We start from the raw sequence: 24,643 nt of genomic DNA on the forward strand, positions 1-24,643 counted from the left end.
CCTAGCATTCCTCTTCACCTGTACAGAAGGCAAGTCCCACTAAAGTTAAGGGGCTTGAGCTAAGTGAGTGGCTCAAAGAGAGAGGCAAGTGGTTCTGGTGAAAGGTCTGTGGGAAACAGTTTGCCACCGCCCCATCCACAGACAGCCCGGGTCCGGTCACGCTCAACCCTGCCTGCTCACCTCAGTGCCTGTGTTAAATTCATCTGAAATAAGCAGCTCCTCATAGAGTTCTGCTGCTCTTTGGTGCTGATTATTACTTTTAACGGACTGAAACAGAACCAGTGATTTAAGATTCAGATAAGAAAATAAAATACACATTAACAAATACCCATTTAAAACTGAGCATGATCATCAGAAAATTTGTTTATTTTGCAAACCACAGAATACCAAGGAGTAGGGGTTATGTCAGCAGAAAGAGCAGAAAGAGAAAATTTTTAACAGCCCAAATTTTTCTCCAAATACTTCATCCTTTCATCCTTTAACAAACTACCATTTAAAGACACACACACACAATTTAAATAAATATACCATAACCAAGGTTACTCCATGAATGCAAAGATGGTTCAATTACCATATAAATAGAAAGAAAAATTAGGTGATTATCTCTATAATCACTGAAAGGACTCTCAACAAAATTTAATACCTATTCCTTAGTTGTTGTTTTTTAAACATTCAAAATAGAAACTCATTTATACTTTTTTTTGTTTGTTTACAGACAGGATCTCACTATGTTGCTCAGACTGGCCTCCAGCTCCTAGGCTCAAGTGATCCTCCTGCCTCAGCCTCCCAAGTAGCTGGGACTACAGGTACATACCACTGCACCAGTTTACATATACTTTTTAACATATAAAACTATATAAATCTCAGTCTCAAAGCAAGCATCTTACTTAATGGGGAAGCACTAGAGGCAGCCCCATTCAGGTCAGGCACAAAAGCAGAGATACCTACTATGTCCACTACTATTTAACGTGGAACCCAAGATATAAGCCAAAGCAATCAGACAATATGTAAGAACAATAAAACAATCTCCTATTTGCAGGTGACATAACAATGTACCTAGAAAACCCAAGGGGATCAATTATAAAAGCTGACATAACCAAGAAAAGAATTTAGAAAAATAACAGAATGTAAAATTAACACAAAATAGCCATCATGAAAGTTTAACAACACATGCTGGGAATACAGAGAAACAGGCATTGTCATCCAGTGCTGATGGGAATGCAAAATGGTATGCCACCTATAGAAGGAAATTTAACAATATCTAACAAAATTAGATATTTGTTCACCTTGTGACCCAGCAATTCCATTTCTAGGCATCTATCCCAAAGAAATGCTGAAAAAATAATAGCATTTTTAAAGTACTCAGAATAGGAATTTATTGATAATTTTTAACATGATGAAAATGTATAAACCAAGACCAGATATTGTGATAGATGTATAAGGCTATTATTCTTTTCAGCAATATTGTAATAGCAAAAGACTGGAAAACAACCCCAAAGTCCCGCAGGAATATGGGACTGATTAAACTGTAGTACATCCATAGAATGAAGCACTACACAGATCTATATGAGGAATGAAGACTACTTGTGTGTACTGTATGGAGTGATCTCCAAGATATGTTTTTAGTTGAAAAATGCAAAGTAGTGAAAAGTGTGCATGGCATGCTGCTATTAATCTAAGAAAGGAGGAAAGGAACCAGGATGAATATGCATGTGTGTGTAATTTATTTTATAAATACATAATTTTTAAATGGAAGGATAAACCAAATATCTTCCAAAATATAATTACCTATAGGGAAAAAGGAAATGGAGTAAGAAAAACAAGGATAGAAGCTAGACTTCCATGAATATATCTTGGTTTTTTTAATTTGACTTTAGAACCATGTAAACATTTTACTTAATCATAAAACAAGAGCCACAGCAGTGTGAATAGAATTCTCCATGTGACTTTGTTTTTAAGGCCATGAGCAAATCTGAATGGAAACGGGAACCAGCAGAACCAACGTGACAATTCTCACTAGTAGGCTTCCAAGAAAGAAGTTACAGTGTGCTGGTGGCAAAGCCAGAAAGAGAGAGTCAGTGTGACTCGAGAGCCTGCAATGCACGACTTACCTCAACCTTGCTCTCTGGTTCGTGATCAGCAGCGGCAAAATACACAACCTCCTGCACTTCGTCTCTGGGCCGGGCTGAATTTTTCCCAAATACCACCAGACCATTCTTAGCACGCGGCGGGAAGGCCACAAAACAGTAACTTGGAGGAGCTCCAGCCATCCTGAAAAGAGAAGGCCAGAGAGAGAATGGAAGCAGGCCTAACATGAAACACCCCAACAGTGAGTTCTTCCAACATATTTCACCAGCTAAAATCGTTTTACTATTGAACTGTGCGCAGTTAGCTCATTAAGAGATCCCAGCTGGCAAATGAAGGTGGGGTGCCCAGAGTAGAACCACAGAGCCACTGAGACCAGATATTGTTTAGTACTCTGTGGGATTAAATGAGCTCGAATTTGCAACAAACCACAGTAGCAGCCAAAAGTGCAGTGATGTGGGAGAAAGGAGAGGAGGTTATTGTTCCAGGCAGAAGACACACACAGGCACACACACACATGCACACACACACACACACACACTCTGCAATCTGTCACAGCAATAAATGAATGAATAAATACACCTTGTTACAGCAACAACACAAGAGCCTTGGATCTAGAGATGCATGGCTGCCACATAATAGATTTTGGGGTGTGATGAGGAAACCGGTCTAGAGATATACTGAAAGATGCCCCCTTTTGTTTTGTTTTGTTTTGTTTTGTTTTTAAATATTTTTACTCCACCTCAATGACATTAACACTCAAGCACCTTCTGGTTTTCCTCCCACCTCTCCAGCAGCTCCTGGGCTGGCTTGTTCTCACATACCTGGCCAGTGTGCATCCTCATTGCTTGATCCTTCTTTCCTCATTTGATGCCATTTCCCTCTGGGAGAATCCATCCACGCCCAGAGCTTCCCTTGTCAGTTATGTACCAATGACCTACACATTTAATTCCAGCTCAGTTCGCACCTTGAGCTTCTGACCCAGAGACCCTACTGCCTGCCTGATATCCAAAGCTGATTCCATCTTCTTCTTCCCTTTCCAAGGTTCCCTATCTCAGGGGCCAGGTCCATCCCATTGGAGCAACTGGGACTCAGGAACCGTCCTTACCTCCTTCTTCTCCATTATCTAACATGTCACCAAGCCCTTAGATTCAATCTTCTAAATCTCTAATAGAAAGCACCTACTTCCTTCCATCTCCACTGCCACCACCCTGCACCAAGCCACTGTCATCTCTAGCCTGGACCACTGCAGTAGCCTCCTAAGGGGTTGCTCCAAAACCTCTCTTATTACCCCTCCCAAACATTCTGCACATTGCAGCAAAGTGATCTTTTCATAAGGAAGATTTGATCATGTCATCTGTGCTTAAAATACTTCAGAGGTTTCCCACGGCTCTTAGAATAAAGACCAGTCCCGGCAAGCTTGTGCCCCCTGCCCAGCCTCACCACACACCACTCACCCCTGCACTCTCACAACTCCAGCACACCGGCCTTTTTGTAGTTCCTCAGTATCCCCGGCCCTCTGCACATGCTCTGCCCATTTTCCTGAGCCTTCCTTTCCCTGTTCCCTACACCAAAACTATTCGCCTAGTTAACTCCAACTCTTCACATATGGGCTCAAATGTCACTCTAATTTATGTCACTGTACTACACGCTCTCATCGAATCCTGTCCTGTTTCCTTTATGGTAACAATCAGAATCAGAAATATTTGTGCATTTTGTTACTGACAATCAACAATTAGTGTCTCCCCCCAAAGTCTAAGCAATATGAAAGCCGGAACCATGTCTCTTCTGCTCACCATGGTAACACCAGCTCTACACAGTGTCTTATGCAGGGTAGATTTTCAATAAAGTGCTCTTTTCTTGTTTCTTAATAATCCACCAAACTGAAGTTGACTCTCTACAACTCTCTTTTCTACCACCATGCCTCTGCACGTGGCTTGAATGCCCTTCCCTTAGTCTTTGTCCATATCTTTCAGGACCGAATCAAAACCCCTTTCTTTAAGGAAGACTTCTATAAAAGACTGTCATTTATCTAGCATGCACAAGCACTAACCCACCCATGTTGTTCTAAAATAATGTACATTTGTTGATTTAAGTATATTTCTTCACCTGTTTCAAAGAAAGCTCCCTGAGGGCAGGAGCCACGCCATCCAACTATAGTAGCCCCTTCCCCCAACCCCTGGCATTAGAGGCACTCAACAAATGTGATCTGTTGTATCAACTATTGTATTTGTGTCATCAGTTATCCAGCTTCAATGTGTTTTATGAGTCCAAAATATAAATGAGAAGTAAAGCAATGTTCTCAGAAAAACACTAGACTGGGATTCAAAATTCAGTTCTACCACCTACTAGCTGTGGGACCTTGGGCACGTCACTTTACCTCTCTGAGCCCAGCTTTCCCCTTCTGCCAATGTTTTCCCCAGCCCACAGGTTCATCATAAGTATCAAATAAAATGATGCTTGAGAACATATTTTTGCAAACTGTGGAGGCTGCGTAAGTGTAAGATATTTTATTTGGGTCTGAACTGTTAAAACAGAACATCTAAAAATTTCTGTTAAGCAAGCCAATCAAAAACAACTTGCTCATTCCTAACTAGGGAAGTTACCGAATCACTGAGTCAGCAATATTCTATGTTTAGAAGCATCTTTGTGAGGGATCACAATGCTTTGTCTACACTCAGGCTACTGCAGGTTAGTCTGCACAGCACACCCTGGGCTGCGGGAGTTCTTCCCTCGCATTGCTCGTGGCAGGCCCTCCCCAGGGGGCAGAGAAATAGGGGAGCCCCCACAACTCGGAAAATTATTCCCTCCTAGGTCACTAAAACATCACCCCTCCCATCTGTGAGAAAGAAAAGCCAGGAAGATAAAAAGCCTCCAGTTCTTTGGCCTTTTAACCTTTTCCATTTTCACAAAAATGGCTTTATCTTCAGACTTGAGGGGTAGAGAGAGATAAATAAATAATCTGTATGTGCAAGAAAGACCTAGAATTAAGTATAAAATAAAATGCCTTCATGGAGGGTTCCTAGAATTGGAGTGTGGGAGGAATTACTGGCAGAGTCAATGAAACTACAAGACCCAGAAGAGGACAAGGTGGGAAAGGATGACTTCCCTGTGCGTGAGCCTCCCATACGTCATGCGGGTCCCTTCCTTCCCCATTGCCTGGCCATTTTAAAAGACCCAGTGTCTCATCTAGAATCAGAACCTTGCTTATTGGATCCTTAAAAATGGTAGGAATCCATCAGTCTTGCATTTATGAGGTTTATCTATAGAAAATAAATAAAGCCCACAGAGTTTTTGCCAAGCCCCTATTCTTCAGCCAGGGGCATCTGCTTGGTCAGCAAGTCATCGGGGTCAACTTGACCATGACAAGGATATAGGCAACAGAAGCCCAGGAGTACATGGCTTTTCCAGTGAATTTTGTGAATGACTGGAAATGCCAAAAGGGAGCAGAATTTTAACATTTACATAAATTTAAAAAAAAAAAAGCTAGATGAACTAGCAAACTGTGCATCGAAAACAGTAGCAAACTAGCCCAGGCTACATTGTCCATTTATTTTTCCTGAATCACCATTCTATGCACTTACTAGCCTGAGACATGACTTAAGTGGATTCTTTTCAACTCTCTGGATCAGTGCTTTATGAGAAAATTCCAAAAGTATTTTCTACAATGATAAAAATGTTCTGTCTCCACTGTCCAATATGGTGACCACCAGCCTCATGTGGCTATTGAAGTATAGTTAGTATGATTAAGAAATTATATTTCCAGTTTTATTCAAACTTCCATTAGTTTACATTTAAATAGCCACATGTAACTAGTAGGAATTCTATTGGACAGGGCATCAATACAGTTTTCCAAAGAAACCCAGAAATGAAGATTTTCACATCAAGGCTTCCAGTGATCCCGAAAGTATTTATTTGTGAAATCCTCCACTAATACTAATGACAAAATGTGCTATCATCCATATAAACTGCATCAGCAAAGAAGAGGCAGGACACCTCCAGAGAACTGTAGCAAACAAACATTAGGAAGCAGCTACTGAACCCACCAGGCTGACTTAGATTAAGTGAGCCCTTTTTACCAGTAGCTAAAGGTGATCCCAGCTCTGCATGTCAATTCCATTTCTCTTGATGTACATTTCATAATCCACACTCTGAATATACCACGAAAGTGGGCCTCCTTGTTATCTGGAAATCCATTGTGAACTTGTCTGGTCAATTCCTTTCTCTGTCTTCTAAATGAATTTTTGATACTTTCACTTTTCCTCAAAGCTCCGCCCACCTCCTCTAAGCAGATATCTCACTTCCTATTCCACAAAAGAAACACAGATGTGGGGAGGGACACTGTTCCAGAGAGGACATGCAGGCCCTGTGGCTGGGGAAGGGGTGAGGAGCCAGTGAGTTAGAGCCAGTGCGACTGAGGCCAGAGAAAGTGGTTTGGAGGGGCAGGTCCACGTTGGGTCTTGAAAATCACGTCAAGGACCTTAGTGTCCATCCCATAATAAAAACAAAAGCCCTGAAGGCTTTGAAGCCAGGTTTTAGGTAGGAAAGGGGGAGAGTTCATATAGAGAACTTCAAAGAAGCTGGCTGTGATAGAGAGGAGAGCACACAGTAGATGGAAATGAACGGATGACAGGTGATTCAGTTTCTGTGAATCCACCCTAAGGAAATGATCAGGAATACAGGTGGGACGTGTGCACAGAAGTGTTTGTCACAGTGGTATTCATACAGGTGAAAAACTCACTGAAACTTATTCATCTAGAATCAGAGAAATGGCTAAAAATGTCTGCCACATCTATATGGTGGCATACTATAAACCCATTAAATATGTATTTGTGGAGAGTTTTTAATTGCATGGAGAAATAGTTGGGGGAGGTCAAAATGAATTATCTCAACTATGTAAAAATATACATAGAAAAGACTTTGCCCAAATATTTGCCCAGGAAATGTGCCCAAAATATTAACAGTGGCAGCCTGGCAATGAAATTTCTTGCTTTTTCATCTTTTCCTTTAATTGCCAACCTTCCTATAAGTATTTTTACTTATGTAATCCCAAAAAGGATTTTAAAAATAAACCCAGGGGAGATTACCAATTTAGGAATTTTATTTTAAAGAAAAATTTGGGGCCAGGCCTCATGCCTGTAATCCTAGCACTCTGAGAGGCCAAGGAGAGAGGATTGCTTGAGCTCAGGAGTTCAAGACCAGCCTGAGTAAGAGCAGGACCCGGTCTCTACTGAAAATAGAAAAACTAGCCAGTCATTGCAGCATACACCTTTAGTCCCAGGTACTCTGGAGACTGAGGCAGGAGGATCACTTGAGCCCAAGAGTTTGAGGTTGCAGTGAGCTATGATGATGCCACAGCACTCTAACCAGGGTGACACAGCGAGACTCTGTCAAAAAAAAAAAAAAAAGAAAGAAAGAAAAAGAAAAGAAAAGAAAAGAAAAGAAAAAGAAAAATTTTGGTTCTACTTCTGTATCCTGACACATCTGAAATTTCAAAAGTGGCAAAGTCTTATTTGAGTTAGAGCTAAGATGAAATGTTTTTTATTCTGCATTATTATAGTTATTCTCTGATACCTGCTTTCACCTTTTTTGCAGCCTGCCCAATTCAGAATTACTCAAAGAGTACACAAATTTTCCTTACTCTTATTCACACAAATAGTGAGTGAGTCTCCTACAGTTGTCCCCTTAGGAAAAGAAGCACTGGCCAATCTGGAAACCAGTTCTCTCATGGCCCTGAGATGAAATCCCTCTGAAAGTGGTTCAAAGAACTCAATTCTGTTCCTATTATTGGTCAAAATATTGGCTACCATACCAGATATTCACACTAAAAAAGAAAAAATCTGACAAGTTACCTCCTATATATACTGTTTACAACATACATTTTCATATCTTTGTTTACAGAATTTTTATGAAGTGTTGTTTATGCATGACATAAGAAATTGACTTTAAGATTTTTCTCCTTTTCCTTTATAACCTTATACAGCATTGTATATTCTCCTACACACACCAAAAAAAAAACCCTAACATTCAACTAACTCCCAATAACACAGGCTAATAAGAAAATTTATAGCATGAAAAAATTTAACTGCTTGTATTTGGCTTTGAAAAGCAGAATATAATCATTTGGATAACGGATTTTCTATCATAAACACATTCAACTTAAACCAGCATTAAAATCAGTGAACAGAGCTCACCAAGAAATAAAGCCATGATTGATAGCTTTTTAAAAAACTTGCTTGTTTTGAGGCATAATTCTAGAGCTGTTTTCTGAGCTGGGGGACCCAGAGGTGGAGGTGAGGGCTGCAGTGTTTTGCTGTAGGCCTGAAACTGAATGCAGGTACGTCCAAAGCAGCATTTTCCAACCTGTATGTTGTAGCCCTTTGATGGGTTATGAAATCAATTTAGTGGATAAGAATATTTTTTTAGAAAATCATTTTTAGGAAGAATACATGCACCTCACATAGTAAGGGTAAGTATTGATACAAGAAACTCTAATTTTAGGTTTGTACTTAACCTAGTACATACACACGTAAATGTGTGTATGTACTAGGTTAAGACACAATATTTCTCTCGCTGTGCGTCTCAACGAAAAAGCTTTAAAAGCAGTAGGCTTAAAGGGCAGGTCTACTGAATAAGGCTTCTTTGTGGCAAATACCAGTTAGGATGCTTGCCAGGTTAACAATCAACTAACAGTTCTAATTAATGAAACACTCCAATTTAACTCCCATAGATAGTTAAGCTGACAGGCATTTCCTAAGAAGTCCGTGTTAAGAATATTTTAAAGTACATTTTTCTGTAGTCTGTACTGTATATTTATGTTCTCTAAGCTTTCTAACTGAAATTATTTTTAATGTTGCATGCTATTGGAGGAGAGGGGATTTAAAAGACCGGAGGTTAAGTTAGGACGCAAGTTGTAAATATTAAAACAGGTAGCTGGTATCATTTTTGTGGTGGAGAAAAGAAGTCCAGTTATTCATTAGCTGGCAGGGTATGAAAAAATATCTAGTATTTTCTCTACCTCTTTAGTCCCCCTCTTTAGTCAGTTCTCAGTATAAACTACCAGTTTTCCTTTGGAGCAGCCCCGTCCAATAGAACTTTCTAGGATGAGGAAAACCGTCTCTCTCTGCACCATCCAGTACAGCGGCCACTAGCCAGATGGGGCCATTGAGTACTTGAAGTGTGGCTAGTGCAACTAAGGAAACAAATTTTTAATTAATTTAAAATTAGACAGCCAACATATGCTAAGCGAAATAAGCCAGTCACAAAAAACAGAAACACTGTATGATTTCACTTATATAAGGTACCTAGGGCAGCCAAATTCAAAGAAATAGAAAGTAGAATGCTGGTTGCCAGGGACTGGGAGGAGAGGGAAATAGGAGCTGTTTAATGGGTACAGAATTTTAGTTTTGCAAGAAAAGAAAGTTCTGGAGATCAGCTGCACAGCAACGTGAATGTATTTAACACTACTTAACTGTACAAGTAAAAATACCTAAAGAGCTAGGAGCAGTGACTCGCACCTATAATTTCGGCTACTGGAGAGGCTGAGTGGGAGGATCGCTTAAGGCCAGGAGTTTGAGACCAGCCTGGGCAACATAGTGAGACCCCTTCTCTAAAAAATAAAAATAAAAAAATTAGTGGGGCATGGTGGTGCACAACTATAGTCCCAGCTACTCAGGAGGCTGAGGCAGGAAGATCACTGGAGCCCAGGAATACGAGGCTGCAGTGAGCTATGAGTGTGCCACACGGTTCTCCAATCTGTGTGACAGAGCAAGATCTCATCTCCAAAAACAAAACGAAAACAAAAAAATTGGCTAAGACAGTAAATTTTATGTTATATGTGTTTCACCACAATTAAAAACAAAAATTAAAAAAATTACATAGCCACATGTGGCCAGAGGCTACCATACGAGACCACGCAGCATTAGATATTGTGCCACTGTCTATGGTAAAGTAACCCTAAGCTCAGTTTCTAACCACCATCGTCCTCCTTACAAACTTCTCTCAGGATTCGTGACTTCCTCCTGGGAACACGGTATCAGTGCTTCCCTGGAGCTCACTGCAAAGGAGCTGTGCCTACCAGCATTCACCATTTCACTGGTGGCAGGAGGCTTGAGTTCACGCTTGTGGGACCGGAGGATTGTACTCCTGTAACTAGGAGACCATTTACAGAATGTCTAGACAAGGAGGGAGGAAGCTGTGTGGGAGAAAAGATCTTTGTCCTCAAGTTCAGTGAGCAGTTACTGAAGGCGTGAATGCTCTGAGCCCAGGCAAGGATTTTCTTTGCATGACTGCCAGACTGCCCTGCCCCTTTATCTTAATGATGCTACAGTGTCCCTCATCAGTCCCCTTTCCCAGTAATCAGAAAGGCTTGAATTGCCGGCAAGGAAGAAAATGACTGTCTATGAAGGCTACAGGCTTATTAACTGTCTTGCAAATAACTATGACAGACTGCCTTCGCTTACACAAAGAATAAAACCCACGTGTCCAGCCAGGCTTCTCTACTCTGCACGCTGCCTGCTTTGCTGAGCAAACCAAGTTAAGTTTAAATTCAATGTCTGTGAATCACCACATTCCAGAAAAGCAAAGAAGAAATTATCATATTCTTTATTAATCAATTTGTCTTTAAAATTATTGCCATTCCTACTGAACTGAAAATAGGCCAAATGATACTCATTTATAAATTGATTTTTCTTAAGTATATCTGCTATTGAAATAAATGAAGTGTTTGGGAAAGGCATTCTCTAACTAAAAATTGGGATGTAAATGCCAGCAGATGAAAGTCATAGATATAAAAATTATCTCAGACTCATCAAGCTCTGCCTGAAAGATTCTACCAAGTGTTTCATTGAAAGTTCAAGACAGTAGAGCATAAAGCTTTAGGACTCCACAGCCAGTGAATTACAGCTCCTGTTAGTAATATTTGATGCTTTGAATGGGGAGCTATCTAATGGAGGAATGACCACATAGGGTATTGCATAAATAAACAGGCTTTAGAGCCTACCTGAGTTCAAATCTTAGCCCTGTCACTCTGCTAAGCCTTTATATAACAGAGATAATGAGAGGTAGTTAGTTCATTCTTCCCCGGGTTGCAGAAAGATTCAAATGAGATGATACTGAAAGTACTTACAAAGAGCTCAGAATACCATCTGAGACACAGGAAGAACTCAACTGTCATGAGAACAAGAGAAGTATACCTGATGAAAGCTATCCCTTTATCAAAGTCTACCTGTTCAGACTTGCGAAATTTGCCTTTCTCCTTGAAGTGTCTAAACGCTCTTTCATCTTTTCAAGATTAGCTTCGTTGGCCCCTCATGGCTTTTAAGAGATGCTTAACATTCACTTTCTCTAATTCCAAGGGCAGTACCTACCTCTAGCAGTTAACTCTGTGGTGTGCAGTGCCAGTCTTTAGCTGACACACTTCCCAGCAGCGTGGTGTGGCACAGGGTGGCAGGCTGCAGCTTTGTATGGTTTGGCCTGGAGTGTTGCCCTAGATGGTGTTTTTTAGAAATCTGAATTGGCAATGTTTCAGTCTCTAGAGATTTCCCATAGACATTCAGATATTTGGCTTCTGCTGCAAACTCAAAGATCTGGCAATGGTGAGTCCACATTCCTACATGACAGCAAGACTGAAGTTGGGTAGTGGCTCCTCTTCATGGGGCCCAGGCTCCCCACAAACCCCTCCACTCCCTGACATGGAAGCCAGGGTGCAGTGTACTCACTCACGATGGCTGCCTAGCCCTGCAGCCGCATGTGTCTAGGTGCAAGAGAAAGACACGCAGACCCTAGTTCCCATCCTGACTCTACCCACTAACGCTGAGCCAGTTTCCTCCTTTGGAAATGGGACTAACCTCCCATACAAAACATAGCACTCGGGTTTACATTAGACATGTGGAAAGCACCCAGCACTGTGGCTGTTCACAGTGGCACTGTGGTCACTTTCTTCCTACTACTCAACGGCGATGCACTTGCCAGGTCTGCACCAGTCTCTACTGTCCTCCTTCACACTCTTACAAATGGTTTGCACCTGGCATAGCATACACACTCATGTCCCAAAGTGTAACTAAAATGTAGTTAAAGAGACAAATCTCTAGATCTAACCTAACAGGGAATCACCTAACAGGGAATACAAATGACACCATGGAGATGTGACCAGCAAAATCCAGATTACGGGAAACTCTATAGGACAAAGCTGATTTTTTCAAAAACAACAACAACAAAAACTGCACGAAAAAAGAAAGATTAAGAGACAAAGTTATCTAAGAGATATATCAACCAATTGCAATGAACAGAACTCATTTAGATCCTGATTTAAATACATTATACAAAAATTTTATAAGACAATTGGAGTAATATGAACACTCATCGGATATTTGATGATATTAAGGAATGATTGTTAATGTCCTAGATATGATCATGGTACTATGGTTATGTCTATAAAAAGAGCCCATATCTTTTAGAGATTCATACTGAAATATCTCCATGCAAAATGATCTAATGAAAGTAACGCAAGGTGGGGAGAAAGGGTGAAAGCTTGGATGAAACAAGACTGGCTATGAAACAAAAATTGTTAGGCTGAGGCAGGAGGACCACTTGAGGCCAGAAGTTTGAGACCAGCCCAGCCAATAGCGAGACCCCATCTTTACAGAAAATTTTTTTAAAAATTAGTTCGGTGTTGTGGTGCACACCTGTAGTACTAGCTACTTAGCAGGATGAGGCAGGAGGATCCCTTGAGCCCAGGAATTCAAGGCTGCAGTGAGCTATGATCATGCCACTGCACTCCAGCCTAGGATGACAGAGCAAGACCCTGTCTAGGAAAAAAAAAAGAAAGAAAGAAAAAGAAATAAGTATGTTAAAGCTGGGTGATGAGTATATGAAGTTTACACTACTATTCTCTTTACTTTTGTAGATGCTTGAAATTTTCTGTAATAAATAACTTTTAAAAAGTAAAGCCCATGATAAGATGTTTAAAATTCTTTAAAGGTTAGAGATAGCACTGGGCTGATCTAATATAAAGAATGTTTTGGAGTTTCTACTTGTGAGTAACTTATTTGGGGACTCGGATATCTTCCTGAGGAATACTGTGGTAGGAAGGATAGGGAGGGATCTTAGATTGGCTTGGTATGTTCATGCACCAGGGGAAGAGGACAGCCCCAGTTCCCTCTAACTTTGCTTTATTTCTTTTCCTCAAGTTTCAAAACATGTCTGCTCATTGGACTTGGAGCCCCAGGAGGGCAAGGACTCATGCAAATCCTTATTTCCTTGGCATCCAGCATGGAGACTGGCACATAATAAGATCTCCATAAATGTTTGTTGAACAACTGAAGAGGGATGCATCTATATTTCATCTTCAATGAGAGAAAAAGATCAACAAAATCAGTACTCCCATGCTGTGGATCAGTCCATGGTATTCAAATTTGGCCATGCATCAAAATGCTCTGGGGAGCTTGCTCAAATGGCAGATTCCTAGACACCCCCTCCTCAGAGGTTCTGATTCTGCAGGGCCAACCTGAGATCATAGGAAGAATATTTTTAACAAACATCCAGGTGATTTTGACACAGAGAGTGTAGACTGGTGTGTGATACCCACTCACTGTTTCTAAATCACTAGGACATGATGAGAACCAGTCTTTGAATACTTGTTTTTCTTAATGACTGAAATTATCACAAACTTATTTGTTATTCCATTCCAAAAAATACTGCAGTTTAGGTGATTAGATTACAGATAGGAAAATGAAAAGAGCATCTATTTAAAAACTGAAAAAACAAAATCCCAGGAAATTAATGACTACTCAACTTGACCGTAACTCCTGATAATGTAACGGACGACTACTGGTACGTTCCCTCTCACATAGCAGATACAGCCATGTGGATGATCATAAGAACCGAAAAACAATGCAAAGCATGTTTATGATATATAATTGGCTGTCTACGCATACCATGAAAAGCTGGAGATACATAAATACACAGGGAAAAACTGATGAAATGAAAAGAGATCACACAAATGTATATATGGCATCATCCAAATTATGTACATTATCAAGATAGATGCAAAAAGATCATAAGGAAATGCAACAAAAATTTTAAGAGTAATAGTATCTCTGGATCATAGAATTCCAGGCAATTTCCTAACCTTTATATATTCAGGCACTTTCAAATTTTCCACATGAAAATGTAGAATTTGTAATGAAAATATTTTTTTTTAAAAAAAGGAAGAGTTGCAATAAAAATAATCTGTTGTCCAATTCATTGCTGCTAATAAATACAGCCCTGTCATAGGGCAGAGACTTGGGGTTGGGGGAGAACCCCACAGCTCAACCATGGCAAATTAACTAATTTTACCTTTTGGCCACATCTGATTCTGCCTCATTTGCAAGGTATGACCATAATAAGAAATATGAATTAAAGCAAAATGTCTGTCTTAATCTATGTGACAGAGTAGTAACTAAGGAAATGTTGTTTTCTGTAGTTCAATGGAATGTTGTGCTTCAAAATCTACCTTTATTCATAGGTAACTGATCACTTTACAAAAGTATTCTTCAAGTCACTCCAGAATTTCTCTATAATGCAAAATATTCTTATCTGATATTTCCCAATTTTTTTAATGTCAAAAAATTTTCCATGGACACTCCCACATAACAGTCATAGTTCATCGGGAAAAATATGTTATGAATTTAGTAACACTGTCAATGAATTTGTATGTATTCAATGACAACATAATTCTTATATACTTGAAAAATAATGGCTCAGATACACATCTCATTATTTTGTATACATTCAATGTTGGAACACATCTGAATTCAAGGACCACCTACAAAAACTCCACCACACTTAGCTATTCTATGCCCATCTCTCTGGCACATCTAAAATATGATTCCACTTTTTTACAATGGAGGTTGCATGCACATCTATAACGTAAGAACGCTTTTAGAGATTTTAAAGTGAAAAAATAGGAGAGATTAATTGAATGGCATCCATTTCTGGATACAACAATTTTTTTTCAAATGCAGGAAGGAGCAGATAAACAACTTAAGTAGGATTCATTTTTCACTCAAACTAGCAAATTAGAAAAATATAGTCAGATCAGGTTCGTTGTAAGGAAGACGTTTTCCTATACATGGCTGGTCGGAAGACAATTTTCCATCTTTCATAGTAATATAAGGAAAGAAAGAAAATGACTTGCATCACATTAATGACTATAGGTTAGACATGTATAGTCAGGATAATCACCCTAAGAAGTTACATTATGTCTTTTTAAGAAAGTCAGATAGACCCATATTCTGGATGCTGTTCCTCTGCTTGCAAAGTTCCTCATCTGTAAAATGGGGTCATGATGTCAACATGTACAGTTGTGGGAATTAAATGAGATAATATATGCAAAGTGTCTGGAATAGAGACACACTCAAGAAATGTTTGTTCCCTTAACTTGTTCTTAAAGAACAGGGTTCTGGGATTGTAATGATAATGGAGAGAAGGGAAGGAGAATGTGTTTGAAATAGGCAGCCACGTGGTCAGGTGCCAAAGCATTTTCTGTGGGAAATATCTGGGAGGTAATGAGCAAACCACATCTAAGGTCCTTTCATTTCCTTCTGTTCTTATTTTTTGACACTGCTGCCGTTGTGTCACTAATTTGGCCAGGTTATTTTGAATGATGACCTTCCTATTCCCACCATCTGTCCTCCTTTCCCATCTAAACAGTACAATGCATATTCTGATCTTTCCCATTAATGTGATTTGATATTTATTTAAGTTTATTAAGTATGAAATGTCCAGTTTCCTTAAATACTAAGTTTGACAGTTGATATCTCTGACATTTCACTTTGACACTTCCTGTTTTATTTTTATTGTGAAGGTACATCCTCAGTGTTTCAAATGCACATTTTGGCTTGTGATTATGTTTCAAATTTTTTTTTTTAGAGCAATTTTTGTGAAACCAAGGATAAGTCAAAAATTCATGTTATTTTGAATATGAGTTCCATCATGGAACTGATGCAGCGCAGACAGCTTAAAAATATCAACAAAGTATTTGGGAAGGATGTGGCTAATGAACGCACAGTACGTCAGTGGTCTGAAAGGTTCCATTCTGGTGATTTTAGTCTTGAAAATGAGCCACTTGGGGCAACCTGAGACCAAAGAGGATAATGATGACCTGAAAGTTATAGGGGAAGCAAATCCATCTCAACCTACGTGTGAATTAGCAGCAAGGCTTGCCGGTACTATTCCAACAATATTGGACCATTTGAAACAAATTGCCAAGGTAAAGAAGCTGGATAGATGAGTTCTGCATGAATTAAATAAGCATCAGCAGAGAAATCATCCCAGAGCTTGCCTTTCTTTGCTGTCACGACATAAAGGCAAACCATTTCTATACTTTATTGTTATGTGTGATGAAAAATGGATTCTTTTTGACAATTGCAAGCTGAAGCACAATGGCTGGATAAAGATGAAGTGCCTAAACACAGTCCAAAACTGAATATTCATCATAAAAAGTTAATGGTGTCTGTTCAGTGGTCCAGCGCTGGTATTATCCACTACAGCTTCCTGAAACCTGGTCAATCAATTACAGCAGATGTCTACTGGAGCCAATTGGACAAAATGATGAGGATCCTTGCAATTAAGCAGCCGAGATTGGTCAACAGAGACAGTCCAATCCTCTTGCAAGACAATGCTCAACCACATGTTGCACAAACAACACTGCTCAAACTACAGAAGCTGGACTTGAAAACTCTCTGTCATCCACCAGATTCACCAGACTTTGCATCAACTACCACTTCTTCCAGGCTTTGGACCACTTCTTGCAAGGGAAAATACTCAATTCTCCACAAGCTGTTTATCCCATTTTATTATCCAAAAGGAACCTCTATATATACATATGAATATATTATTTTGTATATGTATGTATGTGTATTATATATTTATGTAAATGTACGTATATACAATGTCTAGGTAGGTAGGCAGAAAGACACATAGATACATAGATTTTTGAAAGATCTGGAAGGATTAATATCTAACAGAGTTGGGAGTGAGAGTAGAGGTGGGGGTATAGGGATAGAAACTTTCAATTTCACCTTATCTAGTTATATATGTACTTACAGTTTTAAAATTTTTTACAGCAAGTTCATATTGCTTTATTAGCCTTTTAATTATTTCTTAAAATCTGATCATTTTAGTATTTAAGAAGAATACTTTAAGACATTTCATTAATTCTTTCAGGTCACTAGGGCACTGGTAAGTGCAATAAAAAATACACTAAAGCTTTACACTTTTCAGAGAGAAGAGAAAAAGATATTCAGGAGAGTTTTTGATCAATACATAATTTTCATCAGGATTTTTAAAAAGTAAATGAGTTACAACATGCACTTTGAGCCCCTAACTACCTACAAGCACTATGTTCAACCCAAAGAAAAATGGAGCCAAGATGTTCTCAAGGTCTTCATCATCTGGAAGAAGAGGCGTTTAGGTATGCAACCAAGAGAGGAAGGTAATAACCCAACTTAAAGCAATGATCAGAAATGCTTATGGGATCTTTCAAAGATTTCTAGCTCACCTTAAGGGAGTAGATTAAGCACTGGGAGATTTAGGTTAAATATATAACCATTAAGAACAGAAGAAGAGGCTGGGTATGGTGGCTCACACCTGTAATGCTACCACTCTGGGAGGCTGAGGTGAGAGGATCTCTTGAGCTCAGGAGTTTGAGACCAGTCTGAACAAAAGCGAGACCCCATCTCTACAAAAAAAAAAAATAGAAAAATTAGCCAGGCATGGTGGACCATGCCTGTAATCCCAGCTACTTGGGAGGCTGAGGCAGGAGGATCGCTTGAGCCCAGGAGTTTCAGGTTACAGTGAGACACCACTACACTGTAACTGGGGCCAAAGAGCGAGATTCCATCTCAGAAGAACAGAAGAAGAGACCATGAGCCATCCCAAGCTCCTTCTCCCAGTTTCAGGCGAGGCTCAAGCTGGGAGGCCTCCAGCCCCCTATCTTTGCAGTCATCCTGACTGGGAGAACTGACACTCCATCCGGTTCACCTCAGCCCTATCCAAGACTGGGTGGGGGGCCCAGACAACACTGGGAGATTCTGAGGAAGGGGGGACAGGTAGATGTTACATAGGTCACTTCTTATGTTCTTGGACATCAGGAACCTCACCTGTCACAAAGAGAATGGGAACATGTGGTCTTAGCCATCCTTACCAACAAGAGCTGCATAACCATGCCTAAGAGCTACTGAGACGAATGCTCCATTAGAAAATCAGACTGGGTCTAGGTGTGGGAGTGAGGGTAGAAGAGACACACAGAATGGCAGAAAAGGACACACCTAGACTCCAAATCCTAAAAGGCTGTGGCCACCTCAGATATAAAGCAAGTAATACCATGCCTCACCCCAGTGACTCTTTTCTACATTTCTTGGCTCTTCCATTGGTTTCCCAAATGAAACTTTTTTTAAAATTGGCAAAGTGTTTCCAGAGCTCCTCTGGGTCTTCAACTGGAATGATACCAAATTTACAGATTCATTTGACAAGGGTAACTAATCACAATCATAAAATTTAAAATTTTATGTTAGGACATTAAGCATTCACTGTGTGCTTAATAATGTGCTAAGCAATATATAAAAATATAAGTGTGTGTATATAATCACTTAATCCTCACTATAACCCCATCATCCATTTTAAAGATAAGAAAACTGAGGTTAAGAAGGGTGAAGTAATTTATAATTTACCCAGGATCATGTAACAAGTAAGTAGTGGAGTAGGAATTCAGACTCAAAAATGCTCCTAATCACCGGGCTGCCCTGACTCCATCTTCCCAATCAAGAGCAGGAAGCATTTCATCCTTGGTGTGAGCTTTTCTTTAAGTCCATTGTTAGAGATCTACACTTCTCTTTATGGGAGTTCAGCCCATTTTCTGACAAGTTTACTAGAGAGAGATTCACAAATTCTCAAAGAAGAAAAATTTATGAGGACATAGGAGAAGATTCAAAGGGCAGGGAAACGTTCCTGTTCTTTGCTAAAAAAGATACAACACTATATGGAGGAGTCTGTCCTCCCTAAATTAATCTGTGGAGTCAATATAGCAGCAGTCAGTATACAAACAGGGCTTTTGCAGAATATCTGACAAAAATGATCTTTAAGTTCATCTGCAAAGGATATGTGGGATTAGCCAAGTTTCAGAAATAAGAAGTAGCCCTGCATGGCATGAAACTATATTATAAAGTTTCAGTATTAAGATGGTTTGATACTGATGCAAAAATAGATTCACAGAGAGTCCTGAAATATAGCCATATAACATAAGAAATTCATATATGATGAAGGCCAAATTTGAAATTGAGGTGAAAGATATATTAGATAATAAATGGAGAAAGGAAGAAAGAAATCTGTCTAGATCCCCAACTTATTCCTACAGCAAAATAAATTATTATAATTCAAAAATTTTAATTCTTACAAATGGAACCATAAAAATATAAAACATACAGATAAATTTTTTAAAATAACATTAGATAGAGAAAAGCTTGTCTAAGCAAGCAAAAAATAAACTCAATGACTCACAAAAAAATATAGATTTAGTTATAAAATAACTTAAAACATCTTGTGGGGCAAAAATTTTTAAATGAAAAACTGAGAAATACATTTGCAACATATATGAAAAAGAGATAATTTCCTTAACAAATCAAGAGCTCCTATAGATCAATAAGACAAAGATGACCACCCCAAAGGAAAAATATGAAAAGTATATAAATACTAGTTCAAAGAAAAATAAATACAAATAGCCAAAATATTTACTAAAAAATATTCCTCCCACTCACAATTTAAAAACTACAAATTAAAGTTAAGTTACCAAATACATAAGGTTAACAAAGATTTAAAAGTTTGATAATATCCAGTCTTGACAATTATGTGGGGAAAGTAACTGTGGGTAATTTGGCCAAATCTAACAAATTAAATATGATGTGTATTATTTAGTTACTTTTTAAGGACAAAATTAGCCTTTGGAAATGTCTATCAATTCGCATCATAATGCAAATTATTTTATTCAATTATTTATACTTTCTTTTAAATTCCCTACTATCTAGTCCATTGGAATAAGGAGAAATGTGGGCCAATTGTTAAGCCCTGTGCTTGAACCTTTATGTCTGTAAACTCTTATTGTTATCATCAACCTCTGAGTTGCACAATGTGGGAAATGAGAGAAGAAAGGAAGTGAGAAGGTACCAAATAGAATCATTGACAATTATGCAATTTTTGTCCAGCTGCAGGGAAAATCCTAAGATAGAGACATAGGGAACTAAATGTAATGGTCCTATAAATCAAAATGTCCATACCTTTTACATGTGTTGCTTTCACATATGAAGATATATACAATGCATCCTTGAATGTAGCCACTCCTTCAGATGTTCAGCCAGCAAGAATTTCATTAAAGTCAATACAAAAATGAAATTGTCAGCTTCTATGAAATCAGTAAGAGCTTTTATATTGGTAGAACCAGAGGAAGGCTTGTCTTTTATGCTTGTTATTTACAAGTATACAAGTAAAAATTATCTCAGTGTACTTTTAATAAATTAATGTAAATTCTAATAACCCCTTGTGTTTTTTAATATGTCATACCTCATCCCACAGGAATCACCTAGTGAAGCTGGTGGACAGCTCTTGTTCATCTCATTTGAAAAAGGAGACTACTAGTGATGTCCTCAAGGCCACTCTCCTAATCAGAGGTGGAACCAGAGCTGGGACCCTCTCTCTATAGAGGGATGCATTTATCTCATTTTGATATGTGAGCATAAACATGTCAGAATGGGGAAGTTACTTTCCAACACACTATGCAGTTACGTCAGCCTTGCTCTTTATCCATCCTAGATAAAGTCCCACCACCATAACCCCCTACCAACCCTGATTCCGCTGACTCTAAATCCTGAATCACCACATGGTCTGCTTATTCCGCTTCATAAAGTCTCATAACCCAGGAGTGCGAGCCCATTACATGCTCCCCCTCTCCATCTAGTGTCCTTGATCTCTCCTTGTAGTCACTCTCTGTCCATCCCCCTCCCCCTTCCAGTTTCTATTCAAGCGTCTCCTTACATGTCTGTTTCTTCAAACATCATCACAAGCCTCAGACACCCTCCACTTCCTATTAATGACCAAGGCCAACACAGTCCAAAAGACATACAATGCAAGACAGATGCAAACCACATATGCAATTTTATATTTTCAACTAGCCACATTTAAAATACAGAAACTGGAAAACTATTCTTAATAATAGTTTATTTAACCAAATAGTATATCTGACATATTACTTCAATATAAAATCAACATAAAGATTATTGAGATATTCTTTTTTATATTAATTTTTTTTAATTGGATGTGTATTTTACCCTCACAATACATCTTCATTTGACCCAGCCACATTTCAAATGCCCAACAGCCACATGTGGCTAGTGGCTACCAAATTAGATTGTACATACCGAGGCTCTCACTCCACTGAAAATGAAAATAGTGATCAAAAAAAAGAAAACAACTTTTGCTTATCTGTATTTTTATTGTTCCTCAACAAACAAAAATTGCATGTGTTTATGTACTTTTAAAACCTGTTAGCTTAAATATCTTTGACATACCTTCACATCCATCCTCTAATGCAAGTTTATTTTTTAAAATGGCATGTTGCATCAGCATCTGTCTTCACCTTAACATTATCTACCCATACGGAGCTGCTCGCTGCTCCACCGCCTCCAATCATTCTCCCTGTTCCCTGCCTCCTGCCACCTTCTCCCTCTGCACATCACTGACTGTCAAGGTGCAGAATGTCTGGGAGAAACATTTTCCATATCCTCATCACCTCTGCACAGACCAACCCATGCACCATTTCTAGCTCTGCTGTAGTAGATCTGGGGTCACTAAATCATGACTCAGAAAATCATGACTCAGAAAATTCAAATTATTGAAAAAGCCTCTGTCTTCAGTGCTGTTTCAAAGTTTTTTAAAATAGGCTTGTTATTTATTTTTACTTAAAATTAGAAACATTCAAAAAAAATGAGAAACATGGCCCACTTTGGTTTCTTTTTAAAAGAAACTGGCCTCATAGCTCTCCACAAACATAAGCCAACTAAATTTTTAATCAAAGAGTGTACTTCTCACCTCAAAGATTTTGACTAACATTATGTTTTTGGCTCTTAAATACAGAAGCAGTCTTGTCACTGGAAAACAAGAACACGAGGTGGACACAGCTGAAGAGGTTAAAAGGGTTTGAATTAGGAAACTAAGGTATGGTCATGACTTTAAACGTCTATATATTTTTAAATTCATGTTACAGTTTGGTTTCCTGTTGCTCAAAGTGTTTGTCATCCTAATGACAGGTTTTCCCTTTTCCCCCAGGCTTTGAAAGGTGGCATGTAGAACCCTGAGCTGGGGAGTTATGGGACCTGGATATGAGTCCCCACTGCCAGTTGCCAACCAGTTACATGACCTTGGCGGTGCATTCGCGCTGCTGTGCTCAGCCTTCCCGCTGTAAAAAGGGAGTCCACAGCACGCTCCTCAGGCAGCCTCTAGCTCTGCCGCTCCTGGCCTTAGCGCTCAACTTCCTCTACTCCATTATTCCCCAAGCACTTGCCTCCTCATGCATCTCCTCCTCCCTAAAAGACAAGATGGCTGGCAGCACGACAGTGAAAAGGGAAAGAAAGGCTGTTTAAAAAAAAAATGCTAAAATGAGTCACCTTTCAAGAATTTGCCATTCCCTGGTGCCAGGGTGCTTGCTCATGCTGCTGAATCAGTTCTTCCAACGAAACTTGCTCTGAGAAGCTGGTATTTGCTGTGTGCACTGTTCTTGGATGATGTTTACACTATACACCTGTCTCTTTTATGAGCCACTTGTAGGTACAAAGCAACTAGAAGTTGTGCATCAAACAGACATCAGCAGCTACAGAGTCGACTTTAGTTGAGCCAGGAGAAACTGAGATCAAAATTGCAAGAGTTTTAATTAGGTTTTGAATAAGCTTTTGATAGATTAGGAAAAATAATTACAGCTCCCCAAACTTCTCACTTAACATTCCCCAGGACCCTGCTGCACCCTAAAATCTAGCCAGCTCCAAGAATCACTCCCTGCCTGATTCCCAGAAGAGCCTTCCCTGTCGCTAATGTCCAAGTCAGGGGGCAGCCAATGTTAGTTGCAGTCTGTGCTGCTTCCGCCTGGCCTGATTTTTCATGCTGCCATTTTGAATTAACATAGGTTTCCTTTGCAACTGATGCTTGGAACGCCACACAGGCACACGCACACACACCCTTCACCGGGATGCTGGACACAAGCATAATTCGAGGCACTTGCAAGCTAGAATTGAACAAAAAATCCAGAAACTCCATATTATTTAATGGAGCCCTACAAGGTCAGCTTTGAGTCATGACAAATGACAGTTCCCTTAGATGCTTTAAAGGACATTTGCATCCTTAAGTCCTAGTTCTCGACAATTCTCTAAAGTTTAAGCGTCCCTCCTGCTTTGCAGATCACACTTGTCTCTGCCCTCAGGAGTGATGTCGCCAAATAACTGGCGCTCCAACAGACAAGGCAAACTGAGGTAGGCAATCAGAAACACACGATAACTTATAAGTAAGTTCCCCGGCGCCATCGCCTTAACCTGCCCTAACCACGCCCCGGCCCCGAAGCATGCCCCGGGGGCAGCTCCGGGGAAGTTGCATCAAGCCCCACGCGCGCGGACCGCGTAGACGAGAGCAACATCCCGGGCGCGCGTGGACCCTTAGCGGGAGGCAGCCCCCGGGGCACGATGCGGACCGGGTGGGCGCGCGGGGCACAGCCGGGCCGAGCCGGGCCGAGCCGGGCCGAGGACAGCGGCCCCGCCCGGCAGCCACGTCCGCCGCGAGCCCGCCCGCGCGGCAGGTGCGTTACCTCCGGGAGGTGCCAGGCTCGCCAGCCCCGGACCCCGGGAGCGGCCCGAGGGGTGGCGGCGTGGGGGGCGCACAGGGTCCAGCGGGCAGCAACTTGGCCGTCAGGAAAAGGAATCACAGGAAAAGCAGCCAGCAGGTGGGGGGGTTCTAAGAGTTAAAAGCAAGTGGGGGAGAGGCTGGGATAGGGGTGTGGAGAGCGGGGGCAGGTTCCAACCGGGCTGCAGTGCCTGCGCCCCGGGGTGGGGCATCCCTCTCCTGCCCCCGCAGCCCTGGAGCCCGAGTCACCCGGCCCCGGGCCCGCTCCCTCCGATCGCCCACATCCCCCAGCCCGCCGAGCCGGCGCCCGCGGGGATTCGGCCCCGGCCCGCGCTAGCCGCGGGTTCGGAGGGACAGCGGGAGGACACGAAGGAAGCACGGGGACGGCTATGGCGGATGGGGTGAAGCCGGGGGTGAAGCGCTGCAAACCCTGCCCTCCCAGGCGCGGCCCGCCGCGGCTCACCTGCGGGGCAGCGGGCTCCGGGCTCCGCTCTGCGGAACTGAGGCTGCGGCCGCCGAGGGTGCGAGTGCTGCGGGCCCGGATTACTGCGGCGACATCGGGGGCAGCAGCTGCAGTGGCGGAGGCGGCCGCGGGGCGCTTCCCCCTCCCCAGACTCCCGGCTGTCGGGCCCGCAGCCCCCTG

The 24,643-nt window shown here is 40.8% G+C and overlaps 1 protein-coding gene across 4 annotated transcripts in view; it reads right to left on the minus strand.

Moving 5' to 3' along the window:
- The window catches only part of SCRN1 (secernin 1), a 63,595-nt gene extending 38,953 nt beyond the window's left edge, over positions 1-24,642 (minus strand). For 2 of the 4 annotated variants that reach the window (XM_045564220.1, XM_045564219.1), the window contains exons 1-2: positions 6,165-6,276; positions 2,112-2,271 (exon numbers count right to left, since the gene is read on the minus strand). In XM_045564220.1, coding sequence (XP_045420176.1) covers positions 2,112-2,271; positions 6,165-6,226 — 222 coding nt within the window. In that variant the 5' untranslated portion in view covers positions 6,227-6,276. Of the gene's footprint in view, positions 1-2,111; positions 2,272-2,909; positions 3,073-6,164; positions 6,277-24,463 lie in introns of those variants that run through there. The other 2 variants (XM_045564221.1, XM_045564222.1) reach the window with 2 other exon arrangements.
- Between the last annotated feature and the right edge of the window lies 1 nt (position 24,643).

The sequence above is a fragment of the Lemur catta genome, chromosome 11 (assembly GCF_020740605.2).
Source record: "Lemur catta isolate mLemCat1 chromosome 11, mLemCat1.pri, whole genome shotgun sequence".
Classification (NCBI taxonomy): domain Eukaryota; kingdom Metazoa; phylum Chordata; class Mammalia; order Primates; family Lemuridae; genus Lemur; species Lemur catta.